The sequence below is a fragment of the Elgaria multicarinata genome, chromosome 9, assembly GCF_023053635.1.
Source record: "Elgaria multicarinata webbii isolate HBS135686 ecotype San Diego chromosome 9, rElgMul1.1.pri, whole genome shotgun sequence".
Taxonomy (NCBI): domain Eukaryota; kingdom Metazoa; phylum Chordata; class Lepidosauria; order Squamata; family Anguidae; genus Elgaria; species Elgaria multicarinata.
In genome coordinates this window covers 12,216,088-12,235,449 of record NC_086179.1, presented here as the reverse complement: position 1 = coordinate 12,235,449, position 19,362 = coordinate 12,216,088, and the positions used below count along the sequence as shown (strand labels likewise).

The following is a 19,362-nucleotide window of genomic DNA, read 5'->3' as shown; positions in this document are numbered from 1 at the left end:
CTTTAGAAGATAGTCCGTTGGTTATAAGCTTGCCTTTCTTCTTTGTTTGCAATCCGTACGTCTAAAAGGCATTCTGTTGTCTTGCTGTAGCGACAGAGTCTCCCACCGGTGACAACCCACAACATGATTGATGACTCCAGCGATCCCATCCTCAGCACCATTAGACGGATCGGCCTTTTCAACAACCGAACAGACCGGGTTAAGGTAAAACACTCACTGCTTGCTTGTATATTTCCCTTCTTCTCAAGAGCAAGCAACTCTGCCCAACATGCACAAGAAGAAAAGAATGCATTTTTTTTACATGGCAGAAGGGAACGTATGAAGCTGCCTTAAACTAAGCCAGGCTCCCTCCCTCTACCTTCTCACTTCTGTGGTCAGCAACTCCAACTGCTCTTCATCGTGTGGATCTACACTTCTGCTGATATCGGTTTTTTGGGCCTTTATAACTTGTATTGCTACCTTGTATACTGTTGCTCAGTAGCGTTACTTACCTTTTCTTGTAACGTTGTTGCGGAGCACACTGTCCGTTACCCCGTTGTCTGTGTTGTTTCTTCTTCTCGTTTCTGTGATCCTTGCAATTCCCAGACTGTCCTTTCTCTGCGCCTCCCACTTCCTTGTTTTTGTATTTTCCTCGCCTCTCTAGCTAACGTTCCTTTATGCGCATGCTCTTCATTTCAAATCTTTGTGCGGGAGTTCTTCAGAGAGAGTGGTTTGTGGATTGTCGGAGTTGTCTGTCTCTTGAGGAAAGTGTAGGGATGCCTGGTGAATGGAATGTGTTAAATCTTTCTCATTTTTTAAACATTATTTCCGTGGCATTACATGCACCTACCTCGGGTAAAAACTTTTTTAAAAAATAAAGTTATTAAGGGATGTGCATATGCGCATAATTTAATTTATTTATTTTTTTAAAAAAAATTAAGGATGTGCATTTGCGCATCCTTTAATATTTTTTTTTTTTAAGTTTTTACCCGAGGTAGGTTGCATGTAATGCCATGGAAATAATGTTTAAAAAATGAGAAAGATTTAACACATTCCATTCACCAGTTCTTACAACAGTTACTGAAGGCGTGTAGAGGAAGTTACATCAGACAGGAAGCCCGGTGAGGGATCATGTGACATTAGTTTCAAAATGCGACACAGAAGACATCGTAACAATGGAGCACATTGAAAGAAGTATAAGGAACACATCACGTGATCACTGATGTCATCCAGAGCTATCTTTAACGTTACAGCTACAGTAATGTAGATTCAGCCACTCTCTTTCTCATCATTACTCCCACTTGCTTGCTTGTCTGGCGGGGAGGCAGTGGGGCTGTTCAAACCACATGCTAACCCACACTGGGGCAGGATCTACACTATTCGTTACACCGTTGTTTAAGTGCATTGTTGCGTCCTCCCTTGCTACGTTACAAAATGCAACTTGAGCCCAGTCAATCGAAATACCTTTTCTTCTATCGTTTTACCCCGGCACACTCTTCTTTAGAACGTTCTTCATTATGCTCATACCTGCTCTGAAGTAAACCTCCTTCTTCCGGTGACTCTGAGCTAGACCTGCAGGGATAAGCCGGCAGGGAGGCGGGGCGACGCGTAGGGACGAGGATAGCCCTGCAGCGTCTTAAAGGGGCCACGTGCGCCCTGAAAGATAAGCGTTTTTTTAAAAAATTTAAGCCTCTGTCCCCTCTTTCACTGCCCTCCCTCCCCCTCCCTCTCCCCCTCATCACGTTGTGCCAGCTCTCCCTCCCCTCGTCTAGAAAAGCCCTCACTTGTCCTAATCAGGAAGCAAAGACCATGGTCACGAGACATGACTTTGAAAGACGGCATTGAAAACAACGAAAGGTTGGGGCACATTGTTAGTTTTAAAACGATTTTAACAGAAAGTGGAACGGTTTTAAAAGTCAGAAGAAACGTAACAACAACAGCATCACGTGACTGCTGACGTCATCTCTGCCAACTTGTTATGTTTCATCTAGACAAGTGTAGACGGGCCCTCAGTGTTGAATGTGGGTTGTTTGTTGAACCGTGGGCTAGCCTTTTGTCCGAAGCCAGGATCTTTTCCGCAAAGCGGCTTGTTAATCACGCAGTGGGGTTTGTTAACCACCCTGAATGACCAACAACAAACTCTGGGTTTTTTTTTTTTTAATAATTTTTTTTATTTTCTACAATACTTAAACATACACCATTACAATTAAATATATATACATAATTATTAATTAACATTAGTATATTATCTATATAACATAATCAAACTTAACATAGAAGTGCACCCCCCACCTCGGGATCTCATTCCTGGTTCCAAAATCTCATACTTTCTTCTGCTGGTGGTTCCCCACTTCCCTTAGAAAACACAAATATTAGGAACTGCTTCCAGATTCCTTCAAAATCATATAAAACATGAAGATAAAACAAACACCAAAAGTTGCATTACTGTCACTATTTGAAGATTTAAAATGTAAAAAAGGAATTAAGGGATTGATATCGAATTTGCTGATGGCAGCAAGATTGATCGTTGCTAGGAACTGGAAGACTCAAGGAGATTATTGTATTGAAGAATGGTACAAAGAAGTATGGGATATAGCTATTAATGACAAATTGACTTGTAATATTAAAGTGAGAAGAGGTATAGCTAAAACAAATTGTGGGTTTTCAAGGTGGCTTGTTCAAGAAAAATAAGCCACACTGGTTAACAAGTTACCCTGTGGAAAATGTCCTGGATTCGGACAACAGAGGCCGTGTCTACACCAGCCCAATAGTCCAGGCCGGTCACAACCGAATCCCTGTGTGTCTATATGAAGCACAGGGACTCCCAGGGTCAGGGGGCGATGGGCATGGGTTTTCCCAGGGATAAAGAAACCCTGGGAAAACCCGATTCTTCCCGCGGTCTTGGAACTGTCCGAAGGCCATGGGAGGTGTGGGCACCCGTCCCACCTTACAAGTAAGCACGGAACCAGAAATTAGCATGGAGCCGCACCGCATGGCTCTGTACCTATCAGGGGAGGGGGTGGCAGCAATTTTGCCACCCCTTGGATGGCAGGGAGGGAGTTTAGGGGTCTTTGCCGGCCATCTGAGCTCCCTTTAGCTGGAGATGACCAGAATGGAACTCAGGTCTTTCTGTATATCAAGGATTTGTTCTACCAGTGAGCAGTGGAAGTTGGTGACTCTGATGTCAATAGGGCAGTGAATATGTTCCGGGTTTCGGTCAGAAGTGGATTCACCACCCCACTGGCATCAAAGCCACCAGCCTCCACTGCCCAACGGTAAAGCAGATCTGAGTGCGACACATTGGATAGTTCCTTTAGAGTTCTGACTGGTTCTGACTGAAACCTGGACAGATTCCCCACTAACATTGGAGCCACCAGCCTCTACTGCCGCTGAGCTGTGGCAAGGAAATTACATCATAGAACTTTAGAGTTGGGAGGGACTTTGGACTTGATATCGTTCAATGCCCTGGTCAAGGCAGGAACTTCAGTATCCTTGACAGGTAGCCCTCCAGCCACTACTTAAATCGCTCCAGCTAAGGAGACCCCACCACAGTGTCAAGCAGGTCTTGCCATTAGGAAGTTTCTCTTAAGGTTTAGCCGAAATCAGCTTCTCTGTTAATGTTCACCTAGAGCCGGCTCTGTCATTAGGCAAAGTGAAGCAGTGGCCTCAGGCGGCAGGTGCTGGGAGGTGGCAACGAGTTGGTGTTGGAGAGTCCTGTGTGCCATGCGGCCTGCTCAACACCCCCTAAGTCATGTTGTCTGTTGTCTTCAGGTACACCATCTATGGGAAGATAGATTCTTTTGCCAGTCTGGTTGGCTTTTGTGCACAGGATAGAAAGGGTGCCCTCTTGCTCTTTATCTCAGGCAGTAAAATCTCTTGAGCCAGTCCTGTGTTCACCATTGGTTTTAGCACTGCCATCTGGAGCAACAGTGACAACCTTTCAGATACTTGAAGAAACAGTTATGTGCTCTTTCTCCTTCTCCTTCTCCTTCTGCTCCTCCTCCTCCTCTTCCTCTATCTCTTCTTCTGCAGGTGATCCTGCACCCTGAATTCCTTTCTTCAACTAGTCCACTATTACCAATGGACTATGAAGAGTTTGTCAGAGGTTGCCATCTCGGTGTATTCCCATCTTACTACGAGCCCTGGGGCTATACCCCTGGTAAGCAAACTCCAGATTTCCTTGATTTTATATATTTTATCACTGGTTTCTGGTAATGTTAACTTATGGAACTTGTTGAGATAAGATCAGGTCACGGCTGGCTAGCGGGAGCGAGGTTTTTTTATTAAAAAACTTACATTTTCGTAGGAGCGCTCCTGTGCTCTTTCTCGATTAAAATACAAAAAAAACAAAATGGCAGCCGCGACATCCATTGGATCCAAAACATCCATTGCCCCTGGATGTTGCACACCGCATTTAGACTGAAGGGGGGGGGGTCTCGTGATCATAAAATTGCGAGATCATCCCCCTCAACCCCCCTCATCTAGCCATGGCCTAAGTTTGCTCCCTCTCTGTTGTCCTTCCACAGGGGGAGGGACCTTTTTATTTGGTGTGCAAGCAGGTCCGTCGGATTGGATGCTGTTTTTATTCCATTATCGTTGTGTTTTTAAATGTGTTTTAATGCATTTGTTTTATTATTGTTTTTAGCAAATTTTATTCATGATTGTAAGCTCCCTTGAGTGCCATTTTTTTCAGTGCAAAGGCAGGGTACAAATCAAATCAAATCAATAATAAACCAGAATGGATCACTGATCCAATCCAAAGGGCTCTTTACTATTCCAAAGCTGGAAAAGATGTGCTCCATTTTCTCTACTGTCAAGGTATCTTATCTTTCCATTCTAAATGTTGACTTTCCAGAGCCTGATAACAGCTTCCAGCTATCTATACGGCCAATAAATTGGATAGACCTGCAGGAAGCTCTACTATAACACAACATTTTCTTCAACTAAAGCATGCTAGGATATTAGTTTCTGTGTCAAAAATGCAGCTTCTGCTGTTCCAGGATGATCAGGGGTCTGGAAACAAAGCCCTATGAAGAGAGACTGAAAGAACTGGGCATATTTAGCCTGGAGAAGAGGAGATTGAGGGGAGACATGATAGCACTCTTCAAATACTTAAAAGGTTGTCATACAGAGGAGGGCCAGAATCTCTTCTCGATCCTCCCAGAGTGCAGGACACGGAATAACGGGCTCAAGTTAAAGGAAGCCAGATTCCAGCTGGACATCAGGAAAAACTTCCTGACTGTTAGAGCAGTATGACAATGGAATCAGTTACCTAGGGAGGTGGTGGACTCTCCCACACTAGAGGCCTTCAAGAGGCAGCTGGACAATCATCTGTCGGGGATGCTTTAGGGTGGATTCCTGCATTGAGCAGGGGGTTGGACTCGATGGCCTTGTAGGCCCCTTCCAACTCTGCTATTCTATGATTCTATGATTCTATGATTCCTTTTTAGACAACATGGACCTAAAGTATATTACCCTTACTTAGGGTGGGGGTGGGAGAAAGATATGCCCTAATTCAGAACAACCCGGGGATATCCTAGCTATTTCGCAGCTATTGCAAGAGGATCTACTCGGGTCATGCCATCGATCTCTTTAATAAAAGGAAGACTGTAAACAGTCCTTCTGGCTTCTTAGCTCTTTCCTGTCCAGACTCTTCTGCAGGTACAAATCAGGTAGTAATCTTTAAATGTTATATCTTTTACTCTAGTTCATTTGATATATTGTGAACTGCTTGGGACACAATCTTGTAGAAAAGCGGCACATGAATGAATGAATGAATGAATGAATTGCAAGTATAGGGGTGGGTTGAAATTTATTTGGTCTTCGTTTTAATAGGGACCAATGTAATTCACACTTCCTGAATGAATACAGAACCCAGATTGCAATTATCCTTTGGTTTTCTGATGCAGTTTTCCGATTTTAAAAAACACACACATATGCAAACATGCATACATTAGGGAAAATTGTGTACCAAAAGGCTTATAGTAGGGAAACGTGTGTGCAAAAAAAAAAAAAAAAATGCATCGATTAGGGGAAATTGCACGCAAAAATTTGAATGGAGTTTCATACATTTTTTTTTTTAAATAACAAGCTGATTTAGAAACCTAACCGAATGTACTTTCACTTGACAAATTGCAAACGTTATAGAAAGACAGATTCATCCGTCTCTATGTAAGACCAAAGGCTGAATGCAGGTTGCGTACTGGGATGTGTACAGTATCAATGTGGACTGCATATCTCCTGCTTCTCATGCAATGCTTCCAAGTTGTCCAGGGTTCAGACGCCCTCTTTGCCTTTGTCTTTTGGCAGCTGAGTGCACCGTCATGGGAATTCCCAGCGTGACCACGAACCTCTCAGGATTTGGCTGCTTCATGCAGGAGCATGTGGCAGACCCAGCTGCTTATGGTGAGAACCTTCAACCCTGAAACCGTTTACACATGCATTAGTAGATGGCCTCCCATGGGCATGCACAACACTTGATTTCACACGCGTCAGACCTTAACACTCAATCATGACTTGTAGCCGAAGGCAGGAATGGGTTCCATTGAAAAGCATTGCATTTGGGAGTGTGTGAGTCCAGGATGGGATGTTTTGAGAAGTTCCTGTGTAAATTCCAATTGAAACAGAGACCGGGAAATGCCACACTGTTCTGGCCCTTCCTAACAATTTGCATGGCTCCTTTGTGCAAACTAAATGAATCGCTCTATTGCTATCAAAATACCGTTGTCTGCCTGGCAAGTGGGGAAGACCCATGACAGATCAAGAAGACCTCCTTTTAGCTGATGGGAGTTTTAGGCCAAAACATCCAGAGGGCCACAAGTTGCCCAGCCCTGTTCTAACTTTGAGGAATCTGGCTGATAAAATACAAGTTTCAGAGGTCCTCAAAGTTCTACTTCAGGTTGTGTGTGTTTTTTAAAAGAGGAGGAGAAGGAAGAGGAGGATACAGATTGACTAAACCAAATATGAATGTCTCCACTTTATGAGAGAAGGAATTCGGTAAAGGTTGTTGTTGTGTAATGACAGATGCAACAGAAGCCCTCAAAGGTTAAAAGAGCCTCTATAGCTCCTTGTCTCCAGCAAACCTGGTTTTTTGTCCCGTAGGCATTTACATCGTGGACAGGAGATTCCGCTCTCCAGATGAGTCCTGTAATCAGCTGACGCAGTTCCTTTACGGGTTCTGCCAGCAATCACGTCGACAAAGAATCGTCCAGAGAAACCGAACGGAGAGGCTCTCAGATCTGCTGGACTGGAGATACCTAGGCAGGGTATGTTGAACTATTTAAGGTGTGTCTATTCAAGCCCACCATGGAGTTAGATTCTTTTCTGAGCAGCCTCGGAAGATATCTACACAGCATGTAATAATCATATGCAAATGACTGCTTTTTCATTTGAGTGACAATTTATGCTAATTTATTTATTAAATTCATGTACTGCACAATTGGAAGATGCCCTTGGGATGGTTTACAATCATAACAAACATTCCAAACAATACACAACAATAAAATATTTAAAAGATTAAAGAGCCGATAGTAAAATCAATAACCAGAGCCAGGGACAACTCATTTTGGGCAGCTAGCTGCGATGTGTGGTTGTATTGTGCAAACCTAGACTGCTTTCTACAGGGTGGCTTATTTTTCTTGAACAAGCCCCCCTGGTAATGGATGGCTTGTTCTAGGAGTTGTTTGAAACTCTATGGGTTGTCATGCCATTCGAACCCAGGAGAGCAATTTCATCATGGATTGCTGGGATCAGCTGTAGAGCTGCTTAGCAAGAGCAATAAAAAAGCTCATGACACTCACTTTTCACAATCTCACCAGTGACTGCCCTTCCAACTGTGCTGAAACGGCACATTGGAAGGACTGTCTCTCGTTCCCAATGTTTGCTTTAAAAAAAAAAAGATTGGTGCCTAGAAATTGGGATCAAGTGGTTGTTATTATTATTATTATTATTATTATTATTATTGTTATTGTTATTATTATTATTATTATCATCATCATCTCTTTTCTTGCTCGTGGCAGTTTTTCTAGACAGACATGATGGGATTTGGCAGGTCATGCTGTCTTTTACTGATTCAGGAATTTCCTGACACTTAAGTGTGACTGCTTTCTGGATGTCGGTATGGATGTATTTTGGTAGGCCCAGTTTCTAAAGTTTTCTGAATGCTGGTTACTGATATGACTAACAGGATAATTGTGACCTTTTCCTGTTGCCATAGTTCTTTAACTTCCATGGGCAGTAGTGTATATTTTTCTTTCTTCTCCTTTTTCTTTTCTACAACATTTTTGTTGTTAAGTATTGCTATGCCAATGAGGTATGTGTGTTTTTTCTTTTTTGTCTGTAACTGTTATGCCTGGTTGGTTGAAAGGTATTGCCTTGTCCATATGGATTGTTCTGTCCCAGTATATTTTATGATCTGCATTTTCCAAGATTGTTTTGGATGAGTATGTATAGTATGGTGTAGGTTGTTTGATGAGATTGAATTTGATGGGCAGTTGTTGGTGAATTATTTTTGCAATTGTATTGTGTCTGTCCATATAGTCCATTCCTGCCAGAATTTCACATCCTCCTGTTACATAGTCTATTGTTTCTTGGAATTGATGACATTTCCTACATTGTTACACTGTTATCTTTTATTGTGTATTTTTGGTAGTTCTTGGTTGCTATAACTTGATCCTGTATAGCTATTAGGAATTATTATTATTATTATTATTATTATTATTATTATTATTATTGTGGTCTATCACAAATGCACAAGTGTGCTCTCACCGCTGTCCTATATGTGTAGTCTATCTTGTTTAATTTCTTTGTCTGTTTCAGCTGTCACTCTCTTTCTGTCCCAAAATATTGCAAGCAACTCTCCTTCCTTCTTTCAGCAGTGAACCTCTCCTCCCTCTCCCCACTGCCAGGACATTTTCCTCCCTCCCCACACACTAGTCAGCTACACCAAACCATTATTTTTAATGTGTCTGTCGTAATACTCAGAACTATCAGTCGAAGCCTTCCCTATCCTGGTGCCCACCAGATGTGTTGGACTGCAAATCCCACCAGCTTCCTCTGGTTTGAGATGGTACAAGGATGAATCCTTAAACCTGTTTCTCTTCTTGCCCATAACTTCAAAAATTGACGGGGATGGTGGCAAAGCACTTGGCAGCCAAAATACATGGCTGATGGATGTATTCAGCTTGGCAGTTCGCACACTGTGCAAGTCTTGTTATGCTCTAAAGCTATTTTACACAGAAGAGAAAGCTCTACTTTTCTCTCTTGATTCTTGTTACGCAGCACATTCGCCTTTAAACCTATTAACTTGCAAGCCTTCCTTTCCCTCCTCTTACAGTTTTATATGCATGCCAGGCATTTGGCTCTTAGTCGGACATTTCCTGAAAAATTCGAGATGGAACCAAATGCTCCACCAAAGGTAAATTTTCTTACATCTAGGAGGCTTTGAGAGGTAACGAGATGTGACAGGGGACATGGGCAACATCTGTCTGTCTAAAACGGGGTTTGGTCCTTCTCCTTGCACTGTTATTGTGCCAGTCCACCTGTTATGTACTCCTTCGTGTGGCACAGAGTGGTAAGCAGCAGTTACTGCAGCTGAAACTCTCTCCATGGCCTGAGTTCGATCCCAGCAGAAGCTGGTTCTCAGGTAGCCGGCTGAGGTCGACTCAGCCTTCCATCCTTCCAAGGTCGGTAAAATGAGTACCCAGCTAGCTGGGGGAAAGGTAACCGCGACTGGGGAAGGCAATAGCAAACCACCCCGCTACAAAGTCTGCCAAGAAAACGCCAGCGAAAGCAGGCGTCCCTCTAGGAGTCAGCAATGACTCAAGTGCTTGCACGAGAAGTTCCTTCCCTTCCCTTCCACACATCATAGCTCATATGGAAGATCTGTTAGCAGGAGCTGTGTCAAGGGTAGGCACTATTTAACTGGTTTTTTTTAAAAAAAATTGTGAATATTAACAAAATAGAACAGAAAATACATTGTGAAAATGGGGATGGGTGGGGAACCATACATTGTGTATATAGGATTATCATTGATTTCTATCATGTGTACTGTTCATAAAAAAACAAAAAACATAACAAAAAGGGAGAGAGTTATACAAAGGTTTCAAGAAAAGCAGAGCAAATTTAACTGTTGTGATGAAGAGGGAATTTCACCAGGTGCTGCATCCATGCAAATGACACCTGCTGAAATTCCCTTTTCTTTCATTCTTTCTTTCTTTCTTTCCAATATGTATATACCACTCCCCATTCAGAATTTTGAAGCAGTGGACAAATAAAACAGAATTAAAACACATTAAAAGTACATTATTAAAAGAAACACAGTGCAAAATGAACCCCAGCTGGTCATTAAGGGAACAATGACATTTTCAGAAGGTGCCGGAAGGAATACAAAGTTGGCACCTGCCTGACCTCCAGAGGCAGGGAATTCCATAGAATGGGGGCCACCACACTGAAGGCTCTTTCACTGGTGGACTCCAATCAGACAATAGGAGCATGCCCTCGGATGACCTTAGTGACTGGGCAGTTGGTAGGGGTGAAGGCGTTCTCTCAGCTATCCTAGTACAAGAACCTTAAACCTGTCTGGGTAGCAAATAGGCAGCCAGTTCAATTTCCTCAGCAAAGGAGCTCTACGCTGAAAAAAAGCAGCTCCGGACAACAGCTGAGCTGCAGCATTTTCTATACAACTGTTAAAGATACAGGAGTCGCGTTCTCCTTTCCAAATGGTCACCCTAGGGTGGGGCCAAATAAAATAAAGTTTCCATGTTTGCTTCTCTTGCAGACTGAAGGATTTCGGTACCCTCGTCCTTCATCCGTCCCCCCCTCACCCTCCGTTTCTCAGCACAACAGCCCCCACCAAAGCGACGAGGAGGTTGAAGATGAGGATGAAAGATATGACGAGGAGGAAGAAGCTGAGAGAGACAGGCAGAACATAAAGTCTCCATTTCCCCTCAACGCTTTGCCAGAGGGGAAAAAGAAGCAGCACGGAGAATACAGGAACTGATTAAATATATACATCTGTTTGTGGCTTCGCATGGGTGACACCAATTCAGCTGTACATATCTCACCTCAATGGTCCACTTGCAACAACCTGACATAATGGGAGTGTGATCTAAACATCTGAAATATCTTGAATTCCTTCTACTATTATCACCCCTGTTATAAATAGTTCTGATGGTATTTTCCCTCCCCACCCCCATTTGGAGGTAGAAGAAGGAATTTAGAAGAATATAGTAAACTTTAGGGCTGCGTGCTGGCTTTCGTATTTGTGTCCCTAATGTTTTGTCATTGGAGAATGGAGAAAGGGCCAAATGTCTTTAGACCTGCAAGCTTTCAGGCTTATAGGAAAAGAAAAACAGTGCTGTTAGAGTCGCTACCTTTTGCAAAAGTCTTGTCACACAGACACAGCCACTGGCCTCCTGCATGATTTTGTGGTTTGTTTTTTTTAATAAAGAAGACAGAATATTAACACAAAAGTTAGAAAAAGCAAAATGGACAATATGAAAAGCAAATTCCAGATCCAGTGTGGTGTAGTGGCTAAGGTGTTGGACTGGGAGATCCGGGTTCTAGTCCTCACTCAGCCATGGAAACCCACTGGGTGACTTTGGGCCAGTCACAGACTCTCAGCCCAACCCACCTCACAGGGTTGTTGTTGTGAGGATAACATGGAGAGGAAGAGGATTATGTATGCCGCCATGGGTTCCTTGGAGGGGGAAAAAGGCAGGATATAAGTGTAATAAATAAATAAATAAATAAATAAATAAATAAATAAATAAATAAATACCAAACCCAGCACACAGCCTTATATTAAGCATAAAAAAATATGAACTGGTAGCTTTTTCTGCTCAGACTCTCATATATATTGTAGATTAAGGAAACAGACAAAAAGTTAATGCAGTGATTATAGGCTCTTAGAAGAGATATCATTTTCCATGGGTGACAATTCACTAGTCATCCTCATCCCACAGCTGAGCCTTTTCACATTTCTCCCTCAAGTTAAGAGAAAATGGGGGAACTGTTAAGTTATGGAGATAAAACTGTTTTTCAGACCGAGGGCTGAATTCTATTTCAGAGAAGTTTTTAGGTGACAAGAGGGTGTAAGACTAAAGGCCTAATCCCCTTTTGGAGCCTGACCAAAACACTAAAAATAGCAGCTTATTTTAAAGCTCTTACTGCTAGCAACTCAGTCTTAGATGAGAGGCATCCCAACTTTTAAAAATGGGAGTGGGGGGGTGGAGTGAACAAAGGGTGACAAACCACGATATGACCAGTGGTTGGAGAAAATAGAGTAGGCCAGCAGAAGGAGATGCGGCCATTTGGGGACTCCTAGACGGCCAGATAGGTCCCCAGGAGGGACCAAGATTTGGCCCACAGGCCTAACGTTCTGCACCTCTGTGTAGAAGTAGATTGCCAGAGCTATCCTATCCATATCTACTCAGAAGCAAATCCCATGGTTTTCTCTGGGGCTTGCTCCCAGTTAAGTGTGTATAGAATTGCAGTCTGAATCTTATATGGATCAAAAATCACATTTGATTTGATTTGTAAGTTGGCAATTAAAAACCAGTAAGACATCAGTTTGCAAAAATTGAAAATATTGTTTCTGAATTTCTCAACCCAGATTTTTTTTGTCCGAAGTTCAACTATTCTCAAATGAATGTAAGCATCTGCTCCCTCCCTCCCTCCCTCTCTCTCTCTCACTCACACACTTCTCTAAATATAGGTGACGTTCATTTCAACATTAAATTTGAATTGTATGTTCTTTCCGTTAGATTTGAGAATTCACTTTGAGGAAGAATATTTTTCCTCCTCAGATGAATCGGCATTCGTAAGCCAGGATCTTATCCACCCTTTGAACAAACTATTTCTGCATGATGTGTAAGGTGCTAATGGTAGGAACGTAGAAAGCTGCCTTATACTAAGTCAGCACACTGGCCCGTCTAGCCCAGGATTGTCAGCACTGACTGGCAGCAATGGAGTTTCATCTGGCCCTATAAACCCTCTGATTGGGTGGTCTGGCTCTTCAGTCTGAGCGAGGGAATCTACATGTCGTACTGAAGGTGCTTGCATGTGCCCCCAGTACGCCCCCAAAACGATGGTGTAGATTCCTGCCTACCTGCAGCCCAGAAGAGACGGAGGAGGCGGCGGCTGGGGAATCCGGCCGCGTCCTTGCCTCCGCCTCCCCGCTGGCCTCCTGCTGCCGGGGAAAGAGCAACCCGGGTCGGAGAGCTCAGCGGAAGCAGAATCCAAGCTCTCCGACCCGGGTCGCTCTTACCCCGGCAGCAGGAGGCCGGCGGGGAGGCGGCGGCAGCAAGGACACGGCTGGATTCCCCAGCCGCCGCCTCCTCCGTCTCTTCTGGGCTGCAGGTAGGCAGGAATCTACACCATCGTTTTGGTGGTGTACTGGGGGCGCATGCAAGCGCCTTTAGTACGACGTGTAGATTCCCTGCAAGTTGACTTCAGTTTAATGCCAGGTTATCATCTGATTGCATCTACCTGAGTCTCAGCTCTCCAGCTTGGTTACTGGTCAGCTCATGTCATGTGACTTCAAGCATATGTCTGGATCCTTGTTTCACCTCCTGCAGACCACTAAGCCTGATACAATGGTTGCTTATTACCACATGGTAGAAACCATGCAACACGTGTGTAATGCATTCCACTTAGGAATCATTATAGCAGCAGATGTGCTACCCATAGGAAAGAGTGCTTTTCCCCCCAGGTATGAAAATAAATGCTTTTTTGAATGCTGGGAAATACAGGTTGTTCATGATGGAAATGCAACTTTGAGGGAATATTTGATGATTTGTGAAGTACATGAAGTACTGCATTTAATACACACAAATGCCTACATCTCACTGATTTCAAATCAGTGAGCACCATTGACTTGTTCCTATCCATTGTAAATATTTTTGCTCAGTTCTGAGCAAAAATATTTACAATGGGGATGACCAAGTGCTACTTTGTATATTCTTTGTCACCTGATACAGATATTTTTTGGGGGAAAACCCAAACTAATTGCTTGAGCCTCTGTGATGTCATAGGACACATATGTTCATTCCGACTGGTCAGGGAGAAAACAGACTGTGCAGTTTCTGTGGAATGTGAAAGGTCACTTTGGATGTACACTTTATATGTATTCACTGCCCCACTGACATCAAAGCCACCAGCTTCCACTAATTATACCTGTCCACTCCTGTGAATTGCTTTGAAATAAAACACGCAAACCCAAGAAAGCTGTTTAAGAAGCATCTTGATTTTTTCTTAGTTCAACGGCCTTCCTTTCCCACAGTTTCTCCATCTCTGGAAACAAATATTAGAAATATCTGTAGAAACTATTCCATGTGAGGAAACCCTTTAAAAGTGGATTTAAGCTAAAATGCTGAAGGAAAGCCCCTGTAGATCTCTCCTGGGCCAGATCTACACGTCGTTGCGAAGGCGCCTTTTTTAAAGACGTACCTAAAAGAAGTGCCTCTTTCTTTACTGTGTGTACTGTGAGCTAGGCAGCGCGGCCTGCGGAAGAATCTCTACCCTATTCAAAGATGCTGCTCTGCTCTGGCCTCTTCCCCCTCGCGTGTTCTTCCATTCGAATAATCCCTCCTCCCACCCGACGGCTCTTCTGGCGTGTCCCGGCGGCGGAGGCTCCTCCTGCAAAACACTTTTCTCCCTCAGTGTGTTTGTATTTGCGTTTGCGTGCGCTCAGCGGACGAGTTCAGCTCCTGCCTCTCGCTCTCTCGGGCGGTGTCATCTCCCCGGGACTCTCTTCGGTGTGTGCTCGCACACGCACACGCAAAAGCAAATACAAACACACCGAGGGAGAAAAGTGTTTTGCAGGAGGAGCCGCCGCCGCTGGGATGCGCCAGAAGAGCCGCTGGGTGGGAGGGGGGATTATTCGAATGGAAGAACAAATGAGGGGGAAGCGGCCAGAGAAGCATCTTTGAATGGGGTAGAGATTCTTCCGCAGGCCGCGCTGCCTAGCTCACAGTACACGCAGTAAAGAAAGAGGCGCTTCTTTTAGGTACGTCTTTAAAAAAGGCGCCTTCGCAACGATGTGTAGATCTGGCCTTGGATATTTTGCTATAATCCAGCAGACTACAAAGTGTATAGCTGTGAATGGGTGACATCCAATTTCAGACAGTATTTATCAGTGTTTATTCAGGCCGCAATACACCAGAAAATAGGATTTCTTTCTGATTTGCGTGAATGGACCGAATTAAAGAGTCAGAGGAACAATTACGTTGGTTCTAGATCTTGTTATAATGTTCAGAGGTTTCACAAATGGGTCGTTCCCTCTTTAACACTGCAATCCTAAAACACACTTACTAGGGAGTAAATTCCATTGAACACAGTAGGACTTCTTTCTACGTCAACGTTTACAGGACTGTGCTATAATCAAAAAACATCCCTAAAGTACAGTGTCCCTGAGAACGGACCACCCAGCTTGTGCTAAAATGTCTCCAGCAGAGGTATTTAAGGAGCCCACCAGCATCTCAGTTTTCAAGACTGTGGTGCGTTAGACCCAAACTAGACATGGGTGATTTTATTAAACATGCATGTAACCCTTGGTGTAATCTACAGCAAAGGTGTTCAACTTCTTTCAACCCATGCACCGAATTCCATTTTTGAGAAACTCAGGGGCTGTATTCCAGTGACAGGCAGGGCTAAACTAACCCCCCAAACCCTGCATTTTTTAGCTTCAAATGCTTACTGCCAGCCTCTCTACCTTAGGCAAGGCTAGGGTGACCATATGGAAAGGAGGACAGGGCTCCTGTATCTTTAACAGTGGTATTGAAAAAGGAATTTCAGCAAGTGTCATTTGTATATATGGAGAACCTGGTGAAACTTCCTCTTCATCACAACAGTTAAAGCTGCAGGTGCCCTGCCCTCTTTTAAAACAATAGCTTTGGCTATTGGGCGGTATAGAAATGCAATAAATAAATAAATAAATAAATAAATCTGGTCACTCTAGTATACCTCCTGCAGCTTTAACTGTTGTGATGAAGAGGGAATTTCGCCAGGTTCCCCATATATACAAATGACACCTGCTGAAATTCCCTTTTCAATACAACTGCTAAAGATGTGGGAGCCCTGTCCTCCTTTTCATATGGTCACCCTAGGCGAGGCATTTCAACCTTTTGGAAGGGAGGAAAATGGCACAAACCCCAGGGAAATACCAAATGATTGGGGGGCTCAGGGAGAAAGGGGTAGGGCTAGTGGAAGACAGGGTGGCCTTCTGGGGAACCACGGGAGGGTCAAATTTCACTCCCAAACCTGAGGTTATGCACCCCATGCTGCAGGGGTTACTCTACTTTTATGTTAAGTTTTGAACATGCTCTCTGGTTCAGCAATAAAAGAGCAGTGGGAGGATTACTTTTAACACCAAAAGGAGAAATGCGGTGGATGGGAGCGAACCCCACTCTCCTGTCTTGTCTCCCTAACACTCCCAGCATTCCTGACCACTGGCCATGCTGGCTGGGGCTGATGGGAGTTGAAGTCCAAAACATCTGGAGGGCACTGGATTGGAGAAGGTGGCTTTAAAGCAGCATTTCCCTGAAACGGGAAATGAGCCAGCAGGGAGAAAATGTTTTAAAGCAGTGGAGTTTCTGGAGATAAGGCATGCCTGTTTTAGTTACCTCATACTTTATAGCTCACCCAGCAATCACACGCTGAATAAACATACGTGTGCATTTGGTTTGGACCTTAGAAAGTGTATATATAAAACACCCATGCATAACCTGAGTTTGTACTTTTGGCTTTTGAACTGTTTTGAGCTGTGCTTGACTGTTCTGGTCCCCATCTATACGACAACGGGACGGCTCCTCATTAAATATAAACCCAAATTTTCGTTGATTCGAATCTAGGTAAATAGTGTCACACTGCAGCAGCAACAGCGATTTATTTCCTGGTTTTTTAAATAATGCAGTTATAAATGCGCAAATGCGCATGTACACATATACAATGCTACGGAGTAGAGTCAAAGGAAGCTATACATTTTATATACAGAGCTCCACAGATTCATGTAACAGAGAAACCAGGAGCAGGGGGGAAAGGAATGAGGCAGCACAGAAGGATGCATGTTCCCCCTTCTTTGTTTTTCTAAGCTTTCTCTGCGGAGCTCCACAGAATCAGAGAATTCAAACTAAAAATGGTGCAAAGGAACAAGGCAGCCAATTTGTGGGAAATTGGCCAATCACGTTGTGCTACCCTCAAAGCTCCACCCACATGTCAAAATGGGATTTAACTCCCCCAAAGACACATAACCATAACACGGTGGAAACTCGGTCGTTATCGAAAAGTCATGGTAAATCGCAAATGCGAATATGCGCATTATCGCATTAAAAACCCAGCACTACGGTGAATGGACGGCTGCGTCATGTGTCCCGAAATGTGAATATGTGCATTTAAGTTAGGGTAAACAAGCCGTATAGACAAGCTCCTGGTTAGGGTGGAATGCAAGGCCAATGAAATAGATGCAGTTGTTTCCAAACTTTTTTATTCAATTACTCATCAATGGAGGCGTCACCCTAAAGCTTTCACTTAGGAATAATAATAATAATAATAATAATAATAATAATAATTCCACCCTGGTCTGAAGACATTGACAGTGTTGATAAGTAACAAAGGCAAAATAGGAAACCCAGAAATACCGAAGCATCAGTCATGCAGGATGAGACTGCAGAGTAAAATGCACAGTAAAACAAAACAGACGAATAGCAAGTTTCAATGCATAGAATCCACAACAAGAGGTTGAGACGTAAAATTTGCAAAGGAGGGCTCGTTGACTCCAATAGGCAATTGAAACAAAACGTCTCTTAACTCTTTGCCAAACCATGACCTGCAAGGTTGGACAAGAAGAGGAGTCACCGGACCACTTTGAGATGCATCAAAATTACCTGCATCCACTCAGCCCACATTGAAAGAAGCCTCCCGGTGCTTGCAGAGGCTGCTGGTTTCCAAGTAGCTCTACCCAGCAACACGTATAGCTCCTTCCTCCATCTAGCTCCTTGCCCGTGCTTTGCAGAAGGAGAGCGCAGTGCCCATGCCTCACTGTTTCTGGCCAGAAGGAACAAGGAAATGGCTGTCCCTATTTTCCCTCCTTGTTCTCTGTGGAGCCGCTATTCTTACCAGTTTTTAGACAATAGGGAAAATCAGCCAAGCCAACCGGAAGGAAAGGAAAGACATGGAGCAGGAATTTCCCCCTTTCCCCCCCGGGCAAAGCTGGGTGGAGGCCAGGATGCTCTCCTTACCTGGAACAGAGGCCTTGGCCTAATCTACACCAAGCAGGATATAGCAGTATGAAAGCGGCATATGGTACGTGTCAATGGGCCCCAACAGTTGTCAGTGCACTTCAGTACCACTATAAAGCAGTAGTGTAGCTCCTGCCTTTTATATACCACTTTCATAGTGCAATATCCCACTTGGGGTAGATTAGGCCCTAGCAAGAGCAAGGAAGGTTATCTCTAGGCACAGATACCTGTAGTGGCTCTGGGAACCAGCAACAATTGCTAGCAGGCGTCTTTCAAACTAGTTGCTCACACAGAGGCACATATATGAACCACCCCTATAGGTACGGCTTACTCTGCTCATCTTTTAAACTAGTGAGAATGAAATTTCAACTATACTTCCAGTAAAACGTGTGCACTCTTAATCAGAGTTGTGTGTATTCAAAAGCGAGGGAGTCCAAATTTCACAACAAAGAAGTCCAGATTCTGAATGCAGAATGAATTATGCACGTCATAAGCAACCTTGTATTTCTTTACTTAGGGCCATATTAGGCATGTGAACAGCAGACCCAAACCAATCAGGTATAAAATGTATGTAGGGGGAGGTTGAGGTGTTCTCTTCATAGGGCAAAGAGTAGGGATGGGAGAACCAGGGATGCTCAAGTTTGCCCCAATTCTCCAAACTTCACTTGGAAACCCGGCTCGGCTCGGCTCGTTCCTGTTTTCATTTTCAACACATTTTTCGGTTCATTTGAAAAACGTTCAGAAAGGGTCATTTCAAATGGGAAAAGTGGATTTTACTGTGCACATTTTTCAAAGGCGCTCTCTCTTCTGTCATTGACTAAAGCATGAAAATGTGTATTTTTTTAGGGAAATGTGGTTCACGTTCTGCGTTGTGAACGGGGCAAGTTTGAATGATCTGCAAACTGAAATGAAATTCTTGTACGTCCCTAGCAAATTGAGTACATGGTTGAGGGCAATTCAACCTCTCTCCTCATCAGCCATTTAGCTCCCCGTAGCTTTTTCAACTCAGATGCTTTCCCACCCCCCCACCCCACCCCAGCTGATCTTACATCTGACATTGGACAAGCCTCTTGTTAGAAAAATGTGTGATGGCCAAAGAGATTGTAAATAGGTACAGTGACAGAAGCTGGCAAAGAATAATCATGGG

General features: G+C 43.7%; 1 protein-coding gene across 1 annotated transcript in view; it reads left to right on the top strand.

The window, feature by feature from the left end:
- Window positions 1-11,419, top strand: part of GYS2 (glycogen synthase 2) — a 53,596-nt gene extending 42,177 nt beyond the window's left edge. The window contains exons 11-16 of the mRNA XM_063134715.1: window positions 91-204; window positions 4,012-4,138; window positions 6,289-6,384; window positions 7,081-7,244; window positions 9,314-9,394; window positions 10,757-11,419. Of these exons, the coding sequence (XP_062990785.1) occupies window positions 91-204; window positions 4,012-4,138; window positions 6,289-6,384; window positions 7,081-7,244; window positions 9,314-9,394; window positions 10,757-10,978 (804 nt within the window). The 3' untranslated portion in view covers window positions 10,979-11,419. The remainder of the gene's footprint in view (window positions 1-90; window positions 205-4,011; window positions 4,139-6,288; window positions 6,385-7,080; window positions 7,245-9,313; window positions 9,395-10,756) is intronic.
- The last annotated feature ends 7,943 nt before the right edge of the window (window positions 11,420-19,362 follow it).